Source organism: Alosa alosa, chromosome 14 (assembly GCF_017589495.1).
Source record: "Alosa alosa isolate M-15738 ecotype Scorff River chromosome 14, AALO_Geno_1.1, whole genome shotgun sequence".
Lineage (NCBI taxonomy): Eukaryota > Metazoa > Chordata > Actinopteri > Clupeiformes > Clupeidae > Alosa > Alosa alosa.
In genome coordinates, this window is record NC_063202.1 from 32,828,309 (window position 1) to 32,841,772 (window position 13,464).

General features: G+C 38.0%; 1 protein-coding gene across 1 annotated transcript in view; it reads left to right on the forward strand.

Moving 5' to 3' along the window:
• Positions 1-12,686, forward strand: part of dnaaf1 (dynein axonemal assembly factor 1) — a 72,106-nt gene extending 59,420 nt beyond the window's left edge. Inside the window, exons 6-10 of the mRNA XM_048263546.1 lie at positions 7,189-7,310; positions 10,537-10,703; positions 11,690-11,949; positions 12,088-12,135; positions 12,231-12,686. Coding sequence (XP_048119503.1) covers positions 7,189-7,310; positions 10,537-10,703; positions 11,690-11,949; positions 12,088-12,135; positions 12,231-12,275 — 642 coding nt within the window. The 3' untranslated portion in view covers positions 12,276-12,686. The remainder of the gene's footprint in view (positions 1-7,188; positions 7,311-10,536; positions 10,704-11,689; positions 11,950-12,087; positions 12,136-12,230) is intronic.
• The last annotated feature ends 778 nt before the right edge of the window (positions 12,687-13,464 follow it).

Here is a 13,464-nt window from a genome sequence, read left to right on the forward strand (position 1 = left end):
ACATTCCCAATTGCATCCACATATTGCATCCACAATGCAAAAAGTGATTTACACTCGTAGCCGAACACAGTGAGATACAAGCCTTCTAATCCACTCAGAAATGTAATTAGGCTACTCTCACGTCCTTAACCCTTAGAACCTGATTAATGCAAAGGGAGTCAGAAGAAAGGGGGTGTTTTTTTTTTTTTTGTTACATTGCTCCGGAACTATTCATCGCAGCAACCTTTATTGCGTGACAGAACAGAAGTGGGGCTTTCCAACGAGACTATGCACTTGTCTGTATGATCCAGTATGAAAAAAAAAAAAAAAAAAAAAAAAAATCATGAAATTAAATTGCATCATATTTACAGTCTATACTTCTCTGCGTTCACCTGCGCACCCATTACTCTCGTTTGAATTACTCGTGATCGCATAGATATGGCAAGCATATCAGATGAAAGACGACAGCGCCACAGGGCTATCCATTGGTACCATGTATATCAATCCTTCTGGCTTATAAAAACAGACAAAGTGACTGCAATATAATAACGTCATGTACACAAACCAATGCTGCACACTCATTACTCTCGTTTGAATTACTCGCGGACCCATAATCGGATAGATATGCCACACATGTCAGATGAAAGAGGAGACACAGCGCCATCATTTGATACCAAGTACATCCTTCAGGGTTATAAAACAGACAAAGTGACAGCAAAATAATAACTTCATATAGCTGGACTTACCCCACTTTTTTGTCTGTTTTTGTGGCAAAGCATGTTTATAATCCAACGCTATTGTGTGTTTCTCTATGGCAAAGCATGTTCATAATCCAGTTTTGAGATCCTAGCAAATTCCTGCAAGGCATCCAGTTCAAGGCTCACATTGCATCCCAATTTGTTCAACAAAGAAACACCTTTTTTGCCGTTACTTTGTTCATGGCAATGCAGTAAAAAAGTTGTTGTAGAGAATCATTATGAATGCATACACCATAGGCACACACAGGCTAACACGCAAACTCGGGTCAAGTCAGGTCAGATCAGTTCGTGTCAGATATGGAGCGCAGAAAGGTCATTTCTCATCACTAAATCAAAAAATTCCATTTATTTCTGTAAGGCGCACACCACATATGTCTAAGTTGCTCAGCCCCAGAGAATCCTTACACAATGGCAATGATATTGCCAGATTCAGGGCAGTCTGCTCTACACACACATGTAAGGCAAGTCGAGCTGCCAGCGTGCAGTGGTGAGATACATGTCAAAATATAAGAATTTTTATAATACATTTTTTGTATTTTTATTATTTGAAAATCAAAATTATATCAATGCAAGAATTAATACATGAAATTGTGGCAGATTTAGGTAGCCTAGACTCTGCTGAAGAAAAAAAAAAAACACAATATATAGCATGTGTGTATGGCACTTGACACAATGACCAGGATAAATCCTTCTAACTAAAGGTAGTGAAAATGCCCTTAAAACAGTTTAGGGTTCTAAGGGTTAAAGGGTCAGGCAGTCAATTAGTTGTACACCACCAATGTAGTGACATTAGAGAAGTGTAGTCAAATAGTTTAAATCAAGATGAAATTACAGTTCTGATTTTTTTTTTTGCACCAAATCAAAGTGTCCTCACTCCTTGGGATCACCTTTTTCTCCATGCATTTTCTCAATTCAGTATATGCATCTGTGTTTGCTGTGCGTTTGCTCTGAAAAGCCACAACCCGACTGTCAAACTCCCGCCATAATCCCTTGGATTATGAACACTCAGCAGGTGACCCTTGGGTCACTTGTCACAGTTGATGCAGTCGCAGCGGCTTCATGTCTGGTTGACGCTGTGTTTCAGCGCAGGCCAGGGCTTGCATCTTTGTGATCCGTGATTTAATCATTTCCACATTTGCAGAATCACAGAACACAATGTTTCTGAAGCGAATGTCCAAAAAGGTGCTGGCTGCAAGAGTGTGGTTATGTTCAATGTTTTGGAACAGTCACTTGCATTGTGCTGCAAGTTGTGAAGCCAGACTGTTACTCTGCCCAGCAGGTGCTGGAGAAGAGAGACCAGAGCTACGACTTTAGAAATTGTTACATACATGTACCGCTCTGCTGACACCTCCTTAGTGGCCTCTTCAAAAGGCCTGAGACAACACCGAGTTCCATCTAGTATCTACTGCTTGGATTAGTTCATGCTGTGGCAAGTTCAACTGATTTTGTACTTCTAGTTTGTCGCTCTAGTGCTGTGGTGGAAGAACCGAACAATAGCACTGCATTTCTCCAAGCTAGACTCGAGACTTGTGTCAGCCTTAATGGAGTCCTTCACAATGTGTGTGAGAAACAAGGAATATGTATCCAACAAGTTTTACGCACAGCAGAGACCTTATTGGCTCCATTATCTGTAATAACTGCATGAACCTTACTGGTGATGCCCCATTCATCAGTTATTTTTGTGAGGAGTTCAGATATATTGTCTGCTGTGTGCTGCACAGCTACATGGATTGTTGCAAGATTGCAAGACTGACTCTGTCAGGACATTTTATTGACAAGGACTGGCAGATGCAAATAAGCTTTGGTGGTTCTTGCAGTCCACATGCTGGTTGTTAAAACCAGACTGCTTGCTGATTGTATGGAGTCCTTTGCCGTTTTTTGTGCTTTCTCGTACAGTTTGGGAATTTGGGAAATGGGTTGCAAGTCCTTCACAATCATTTTGGCCAGGCTCATTGTGATCTCACATGTTTTGAGACTCATCTGAAAAGGATAAAGTTCACGTCACTTTCCAATTTACTGTCAAATCTGAATCACAAGAAGCTGCAGTTATTTTTGAGTTTGTGATATAATTAATGTAATATGAAATTATGTTTTCCAAATGTAAGAAATCATGTTACAGATTAAAACCAATATCCCAACATCATAGTTTTAATATTTTCTTTTCAATGGAAAAATTAAAACTAATGCAAAGAAGGAAAATCCCCAAAATTGTCTCATATTTTCTTATCTTGTTTTAATACTCTGAGCCAGCAATATTCAATTTCAGTAAATTCCCCTTTAAGGTGTGGAAATTATTTGGATTTCGGATAATTACTTAAACAAAATATTCAGTAAACATTAATAAAAAAAAAACCAAGGCCTGTTTTAAGTAGGCTAATCAACAACGGGACAATACTGGATTTAATTATCCCCTTCACCTGAAATGAAGTGAAATTAGATAGTGATGAGAATATTTATAGACTTCATCACTCCACTGTCAAAGGTCAATGAGGCATCTACTCTCTATTATGTCTATGGGGGCAACACTCACCCATAAATGAATTGAGACTTATGAGCTGAAGGAGTTTTGGGCTATAAAGTCCTCAAACTCAATATTTCTACTCATTTCTACTCTACTCAAATGTCAAACTCAATAGAAATATTTCAAGTGATGGGCATGAATTATATTTCATAGTTAAAGGTAGATAAACTACATGAAGAAAACAAATAACAGTATTTACATGGAGAAAAATAAATATTAGTTTGAGAACAAAAAAAAAAAAAAAAAAAAAAAAAAAAAACACCCAAACTCATGACAACATATTTTCAGCTTTATTTAAATATTTGACATATACCAGTTTCATAAAAAAAAAAAAGACTTTTGGCCGTTTTGATGGTTTCGAATAGGAGACGAGTCATGGTCACCGTTAAATTTTGCCACTTTGAACGTTACCATTTCACTACAGCAAGCTTTCTGACAACCAACATTCAAATGACCGCATTTGACAACATTAATTAGGAGACAGATAATACGGATATCGTTAGACAAGTCTTTACATAGCCTAACTCCAGAAAATTACATGTTACAATTCAGTTGGGCAAAGAAATTGACACTTTGCGTAAAGATATCTTGCCCCGGCTGCTTAGTTCATTCACTCATGTTACGGTATACTATGGCAGCAACAAGATAACAGGTAGGCTAACTTACCTTCAAACATTAAACAGGTAACACAGTAGCAATACTATTATAATAAAGTGACTACATGAGTAACGTAAAGTTTCTGAATTTAGTCATTATTAATTTGCCTTCAATTCACAACAAAACCATGGTTAACTGATGTGAAATTAGCCTTGCCACACTAGTCCCTACTATTAGCCAACTCCAAACTTGTAGCTGGCTTACCCACTTGATCATTACAGCTAATTCAGAATGCTGGAGCACGCCTGGTCTTCAATCAGCCAAAGAGGACACATGTAACTCCTCTCCTAGTTACTTTCTATTGGCTCCCTATAGTAGCCTACCCTGGAAATCCAGAGTTCTCGCGAGAGCACAATGGAATTGTCTCTGCGAGACACCCTGGCAATGATGCACGTTACTTTTACCCCTTGAATCCCGGGGAACCAGCTAAACTGATGAAGACAACGCTGCAACATTGGAGGACAGTAAACATTGGTCTAATGTTATCCAATTGCGTGCAGTGAGATTTTTAAATGCACGCTTGTTGCCGCCCCTCGAGTTGGGCTATTACATTGTTCGTGGCCAGACCCTTAATCTTTCTAGATTACCAGGGTCTGGATTTTCCAGGCTAATAGTAGCCAGAATTAAATTTAAATCTCTCACTTTGGCCTATAGGACACCGACTGGGTCTGCTCCTACTTATTTTAATTCAATAATCAAGACTTCCTCAACCGCCCACTGCGGTCTTCTGATGAGCGTCTGTTGTGTCGACCAGTCATAAACAGTCTAATTCAAGACTCTTTTCCTCAGTGGTTCCATGTTGGTGGAATGAGTTGCCCAGTGCTCTCTGTTCCTGGGGTAGTTTTGGGTCATTTAAGAGGGGGTCTAAAGACATTCCTGTTCAACATGCACTTAGTTCTTTAAGCGCTTCTTATGCGTTATGGTTTGCATAATGTTTTATTTCCATTAGGCTGTTGATTAATTTGACATTATTTTTTATTATTGCTTTTCTCCCCAATTTTCATTGCTTATTTTATTAGGCTATTGATTGAATTGACTTTGTTGTTTATTATTGCTATTCTCCTTATTATAGTTTGACCAACATTCTTATCTGTTCCCTGTTAAATTTTGTTGTTTTTGTATATATGCGTCACCTTGGACAAAGGCGTCTGCCAAATCCCATAACCATAAAACCGTCTATAGGGTGTGGGAGGGCAGGTGTGTGCAAAGGAGGAAATAGAATGAGAGTGGGGGGCAGTGAGATACATTTTACGTAATATGTATCCATTCAGATTGGCCCAATTTCTGGCAAACATTTCTAAAAGAGGAATTTCTATGAACATATTGGAAACATTCAAAATGTCTAGCTCTTTTCGTACTACCGTTATTCAAAAAAGATTAGGTAAAACATTTTTTGATTCTCTGTGACCTTTAAGATTAGTTAGCGTATGATTTAACCATTGTTGTGGCATCCATGTTTTCCGCACATTCCGACGGCAAAGCTAATGAACGCTTGCAGTCGGAAAAACAATGCAATCACGGGAGCAGTCCCTAAAATTCTCAGGTGGCATGAACAGACCAAAGACTTCATTGTTAGTCTATATCAAAAGCGGTTGTTCACTTTGTGTGAATGGCGCCATTTTCTGCATTTATTTTAGCTAGGATGACCAGACAACACTATGCCAAACCTTGCTTTATCACTTCTCTTGGATGTCTTAATTCTGCCTTTGTGAAATACCCCTCTGGTTGCGCCCTGCATACAAAACATTTTTGGATGGCTAGCCGCTAATGTCATCTCCAATGAAGTTGAAATAACACCTGATAGCTACATTCAGTCACCTCAGCCGTCTCGGTGTACAGGTGAACTGGGTGTGCACTCACTAAGTGGCTGGTGTATGTTAGACTCTAGCTCAAATCCACACGCATGATAGCTAAGATGACACAAAAGAGACAAGTGGATGTTTGCGTCTGTATGTAAGGGGCACACAGTCAGTGTAAGCCACAGCCTCAAAACACTTGACCCACCAGTGGCTGTATCAGCAGTAGTGTGGTTTTCGCCAACACATGCTCAAAGATGTTTTCAAAGATTTCTCTGAATATTTTAATGACATTATGAACTGTAGATGATGAAATCTCCAAATTATTTGCTATTTCATGTTCATTATTTGCCGACAGAAGTTTACACAGAGTAATGAATACCTCCACATCTTCACTTCTGAGAGACTCTGCCTCTCTGGGATGTTCTTTTTATACCTAATCATGGTGTCAGTTAACCCAATTAGTTATAAAATGTTCCTCCTTCTGTCATATTCATTAAACTGTTTTTCCAACCTCTTGTCGTCCCATCCAAACTTTTTGGAGATGTGTTGCTGGTATCAACTTTGATTTTCTATAAAATAGTCATTTGACATGTCTGTCATTTCTGAGAGATTTGCAGATTATGTTTGTCCCAACTTGTTATATCAACTTTTTATATTTGATATCAGTATATAGTTAATTCACATTAACAAACTATCATTTAGAACACATGTGCTTGATCTCACAAAAAAGGTAAAAATTAAATTAGGTACAGTTAGGTCTTGCTTCTCTTTAGAAAGCAGAATGACCATTATTCAAGACTTATGGTGACTGTGTATGCATGCATTCCCTTCCACTCTGAAATCACTTGATGCAGTTTACCACAGTTCACTAAGTTTAATAACTAGAGATGGGTTTAAAACTCATCACAGTAAATGGAACAAATTGCAAGAGTTATTGAAGTTAGATAGGTTTGTGTCACTAGACCAATTCAAGGGTATGATTGATTATCTGGCTTGCTAATGTTCTTGCTTTGACTAATATTTAGACCTTTTATCTCATTATTATTTATACATTCCCCTTTTCTTTCCATTTATTATTATTACCCTTTTGTATATTTTTTATTGTTCTTGTTTTGTTATTTTGATTATTGTTGTTGTATGTTTTGTAACTCCGGGCATTGCTGTAAAAGAGCTTGATGCTCAGTCAATAGGTGGTTGATATAGCACAAAAAAAGGAATAGAAGCACTTAATGCTTTTTTACATTTATTTGCACACTACACACATAAATACAGCCATATCATACATTATGGAAGACAGAGGAATAAGGATGAAGCAATACAAGAATGAGTGAAGACAACAATAAACATTAAATGACGAAGTCATTGATGATAAAGGGGCAAATTCTGCAAAAAAAGTTCTGTATCTAAATCACTGTTCAGATGACCTGTTTGACTAACCTGGTCATGTTCAAATGACCCGTTTGTGTCTTTTCAGCGTGTTCTTAATCTCATGGGGAATGAAGTCATCAAAAACATCTCACACTATAGGAAGACTCTGATAGTGCATCTTAATCAATTGACTTATCTGGATGACAGGCCTGTATTTCCCAAAGAAAGGTACATTTTTTTGTGTGTATAGTCTAAACAATAATGGTGTCCATGTTTGAGGTTCTGTGTCTTTAGTTTTATCATTATGGGATTGATTTCTTATAGTCTTGTGTATTTAGAGTGTGTGCTTCACCTCACTGTGTGCTGAGTGTGTTTCACCAATTCACAGATTGGGATAAATGCAGAGACCAAACTTCCCTCACAGGATCAAAAGAGTATACTTATACCTTACTTCCTGCGTCACTTCCTAGTTGTCATGTTCTATGTGCTTCCTGACACTTCCTGTTTCCTTTGTTCCAGTTAATTGCAAGGGGGTAGTGCCTGCCACTTTAAGAGGATCATGAAAGTAATTTTCTTTCAGTCTCACGATTTTAGGCTAATGGAACATAGTTGCGCATACATAGCGCAAGGATATCACCCATCCTTGCAATTGCAATTTATTGTCTTTTCCATCATCATTCTGTTAGATAAAACAAATGTTCAAAAAACTAACAAGCCTGAACAACAATAGCGGAGACACATTACAAATTCCCTGTCACTGAATGACTCATGAGCATTAGCATGAGCCATGTTAAGTAACTAATATGATGCCAATTTGACCATTGAGTGATCTGTTAATTTTCAGAAAGAAAATTAAATAGCCTTCTTTTAGCTTGTAGCCTAGCCTATTCGTGAAGGTCAGTGGCTTTGGGAAACTCTGGGAAATTTCCAGGTTTGAAGCTGTATGCAACAGTTAAAGGTCCAATGCCACACCTTCAGTATTTCATTAATTTTGTTATAACCCTTGATGTCTATTGATCGAGTTTGTAACATTATTTGGGTTGGAAATGCCTTGGATGGCTTATTTCAAGCTATTCTAGCATTGTCTGAAAAGCCTGGTAGAGGAGACGACTGCTTTTCTCATGAATATTTAATATGTAAATAAGGTTTGCACTGATTGGTAGTCCGCAAAAAATAAGCGTACTACAGCACGTTGCCTGCCTGCAGCAGCAAGCAGGACAGTTAAGAGATATCCATCATTACAGATAACTCCTAACTCAATGCCCTGGACTTCTCATGTATCTTACAATACAGTCTATAGCATCTAATTTATAAAATTCAACCGATTGTTACAGCTAAACCCTTCTGTAATCGACATGTTGATTTTATTTAACTGCATGATCATTGTGAGAAAACTTGTCATCCTCGCTTGGAAAAGCTAACTATGGTTATAGGAACGTCACCTATTATCAGCCGTCCTGTATTTCATACTCATTTCTATACAAACCAAGGCGGTGGATTCCTAAAGAAAAAGCAAGCACCCACACCATAAGTGTATCTAAATTAGCTATGTACCAAAAATTACATTTTACCGTAACTCAAAGAGCTGTAAACAGTGTTGTAAGGCTGCGTATACAAATCCACTTGGAGCTCCAGTGGAATTTTGATTTGCGACAAGAATTCTCGGTCTAACCGTTGATGCCCAGCACTAAACACTGAGCATGGTACAAAATCGGATATTTCAGGCAGTAAAAGCCCCGGTAAGAACCAAACTAGATTTTGTTCAAATCTACAAACATATGGCTACTGAATAATGTAAGGTACATTTACCAAATGTTATATTGAAGTATTAAAAAAATTGTCGTTTTAGAATTTTCGAAAAAAATCGTTTATTTGGTGGTTTTACGATAGCTTCTGCTTGTTTTGAGAGACATTTAGCTACTGTAGGAGACTGTAGTTTGTAGTTTAATGTTTTTCGCTGGTAGCAGAGGCCTAGCAACAGTCATATTTCAGAGATATAGCATACAGTCCTCATGGAGACAACATACACGCTAATTTTATTGAAAGGAAACGAACGCAGGGACTCGTGAGCAGTTATTTAACAATCGCCGGCATTATTATCAGAAGCAATTTTATGATTATTGAAACCATAGACTATACAGTCTATGATCGAAACCCCATTCATTCGCTCATAGGGATTTTTTCTTACGAACCGGAACAGGCAAAAATGCTAATCGAACGCATACAAAATGATGGTAGTGTCTACCACACTCTATAGGTCATGTAGTTACATATAACTTTTTTAAATAGGATTTCCTTGTGTAGATAAATGTACTTACGTCTGGTGGAGAGGTGGGCAACCTCCGTGATGGCACAACTCCAGGTTTCATTACCAGCTTTGATGCAAACCCCCTGCTGTACTCGCCAAAGTTGCAATGTCATCGTCTTCAAAATGCGGCAAACACAGCACTAATTTAATAGTGTTCCGGTATTTTTCTAAAAATATATTGTTGTCACAAGGTTGCAAAGCTGGACCAAGACGCAAGCAAGTTTGAGGCACAAACAGGAATCTTTAATCACACCACCACGTAGCACAACATTAATGGCCGACAGGGGACTGAGGGAAGACAGAGGGTTTACATACACAGGGGTTAACAGGGCACAGGTGAATAAGAAAAAAGACACAGGTGGAAACCATAATTAAACTAACCACGATCAGGTGAGGGGCAGAGGCACAGGCACAGGGAACAGAAACACATGGCAAAACAAACAAAGGAGCACATGGCACAGGAAGTAAACAAAGCAAACAGGAAGCCACAAGAGGAGCAGACATGATGGAAAAACATTAGACTGGTAGAACAGGACAAGACAGGATCCTTACAATTGTAACCATTTCTCCCTCAACTCCTCTTTCTTAGGCAGGAGATGCAATGTAAATGTTTGTTTAGGCGTAACACACAGGTTCACTGTTGTTCTGCCATAGCAACTATGTGTAGCACTAGCTCAATCTAAATTCTGTCAGAATTTCTGTGGGTGGTTATGAACCAACCAAGTGGGCAGGACCATGAATAATAATTAGGCAGTGCTACCTAGCAATGACCGCTTATCCAGATTGGCTCAATTTTTCAGCTTTTTCCTTTCATTTGGTTATTGCATACAGCAGACAAACTGCATAGATTTCAAACTTACCACAGGTCACAAACTCATTTTGACCTATGTTATTTCAAAAACAACAGGCAAAATGGGATTTAATGGCATGGGATCTTTAATAAATCTAAATGTAAATCTCAGGATTGCCAATGATGCCATTGTCCCCAGGGAGGTAATCTTGGTGTTGTTTACATAAACATACAATATCTATTGGTATAAGTAATACTGTATTTATTTGGCTTTTCATATCATTAACACTGCAGATACTGTTAGCTTTTTGTTAACCCCTTTTGTAACATCCCTCTTGTGGACTGTGTGTTTTTAGGGCTTGCGCAGAGGCTTGGGCTGCAGAGGGGATAGAAGGTGAGAAAAGGGAGAGGGAACTGTGGGAAACTAGGGAACGCAGGAAAATACAGGAAAGCCTGGATGCAATGACTGCCATCAGAGACAGAGCGCTAAAGCAGAACAAGGCCAAAGAACTGCAGAAGAGAGGTATAAAGTCAAACTATAATAACATATATTCATTGTCTAATGAAAGTGTTCATCATCCTTGATGTTGTTGTAACATTGTGTGCTCCAAGAAATGTATTGGAAAGTTCTATCTTAATGTCATGATTAACATGATTCATAAAACATGATTAAACCTGGGCTGTTACCATCATAAACCTTAGATAGCCACAACTGTACTTCATGGGTAATAAAGAAGGGGTTTCTTTTGCGCCACCTTGGGGATCAAAAGTGTCTCATATTGTATGTGTGTGTGTCAGGATTTGTAACTGTAAAACTGATTTGTGACAATTTTCAGTGTTACTCATATGTCCTTCACTCCAACAAATATATTCTACCGGTACAAACCATTTCATGGTTACTAATCTGTCTTTCAATTACGAATCTGTTCTGCAGTTACAAATCTCTGTTGCGGTTAGGCGTAATTTTTACAGAACTACAAACACTTTTAAGACAAATTTGATGTTTGATGTTTTGGTTGAAGAGCCAATTCAGAGCCAATTCAGGTTTGGTTAGCCAATGAGGAATTTAAGTTCCCTATCTATACACATGTACAAAAGGTATGGGTCAATTTTGATTCCATAGTAGTTGACCAATTTTTAGCCTTTTAGGCTTGGTCAGATTACATGATTTCGGCACAATTTCACAGTGTTTGTTTCGCATGCCAGTCAATTTGACGCCGAGAGAGGAACGCAAAAATGACATATTTACTGTTACGACCACCGATTTATTGTTTGCATCGCTCCATGACACCACAACAAAAAACAAAAAGTTTAGTCTGTGCAGACAACTCTGTGGTCTTATTTTGGGTTTCTCTACGTTTTAGAGAAGGAATATTGTATTAGTAGTTGAGGATGTAAACAAACCAATTAGACTGCTAATGCATCTATATACTTTATATTCATGCTTTACACACTCAGACAAACTGTTTCTCACCCTCTTGTGGGACTCTTCTGATGTGTCCCAAATAGCAGTGAAACAACCATTAAGTTGCTCAACAACTAAGAAGATTCAGATGCACCTCAGGGCATCAGAGCCTGATGTAACTGACCTGTCAATATTTGAAAATGACCGCAATGAGAAATCTGCATCGGAAAAGGACCTGTCACAATCTGGGAGCAGTGACATTCATCATTCATGTCCCAGCTCGGAAGCCATTAAGGGTGACATTGAGCCTACTGACCAGATTGATTCCCCCATTCCTTCAAATAAGAGCACACTCTGGATTAATGTGAGCTATATTGACAGGCATATGCATGCACACTAAGGCAAAGAAAACAAATACATAGCTTGAACATGAATTCTGCCAACATACACATAATCAATATTAACATTACTCCAAATGTTGACTTTGACTCATGACCCACAGGATCTGCCTGATCTGGATGACCTTCCTGAGCATAAAGAACTAATGAAGGTAAGCTATAAACTCACAAACACTACAATCCCATTTTTAAAGTCCACTCTATACATTGTTTTCTCTTTCTCTTTACCCCTCCCATTTTTAAATAGGATGGTTCCCATACACTCATAGAGATCATCACAAGAGATGACTAACTATGGAGTTAACCTCTGACATTCCTTCACAGTCAGAATACCTTATGAAACATGACACTGACCAACCAGCTGTTTATTCTAGAAAAAGACAAGGAATACCTCCAATTTATAGAAGAATGACTTATCAAAACTGCTTCACTTACATCACTGCAGTGCTAACACAACCTTCATGTTACATGGGACATCAACTTATGCAGCCCACTCCAGTCCTGCATTGGTAATTCATGTTTTTGTTATTTTATGTCTATGCCAACTTCCATAATATTATTATTTGGTAAGAATGACCTCTTAGAATGGGCATTATTAGATATGTTTTGTCAATGTGTATATCAAAGGGTTTTGAGCAAAAATGCTTGCAGCATAATGAATTGAAACTAATGAAGTAATAAATAAAGATGAATTGATATGCAATCATTATTTTATGTCACTTTATTCATAGGAAAAAGTAAAGGTTCACATTACAAGTCTGGGGAAAAATACTTTTAATATCAACATCTGGAGTACAGCATTTTGCAAAAACAGTCATGTAACAAACTAGTGCAGGGCGATATGTAGCAAAAAAAGGTGTTTGGAACATTTCATATAGATTTTTGCAAATTATGTTTTTTCACTTCTTCAGACCCTATAGCCAGGGGTATTCAATTAATCTTCAGCGAGGTCCAGTTACGGAAAATTTCCTCAAGCAAAGGTCCAGAGCATCATAATGTTTAACGTGCGTGTTTAGGCTATGTATATGTATGTAGGCTATAATATTAGGATAGATAGATACATACTTTATTGATCCCCAAGGGGAAATTCAAGAAACAGAAGATTGTAGGCCTAGGCCTAATGTTTAATGTGAAATAAAATAAGTAGCCTAAAAGGCCACATTCGAAATGAGGAGAAATAAGGCAAGATAAGAGTAGCCTAATTGGGGAGAAAAACTCAGTAGCCTTGGCTATTTTTAAGATCTTAACGTGAACTGAAAATAAAATTTGAGCTGAGACAAGGATGGATATTCCACAGCTGGTTCCTTTGCTGATTAATGGAACCCATTCGTTTTTTTTTTTATGTTGACCCGAAATCCTTGGAAACCCAGGAATATCACGTTGTTGGGCAGTGAATGCATGTAGGCTTAACTAGATTGTGGTGGATCAATCATATTGCATTCTTAAATCGTAAAATATTCTGTGGTCTCAGTTCACTGTTG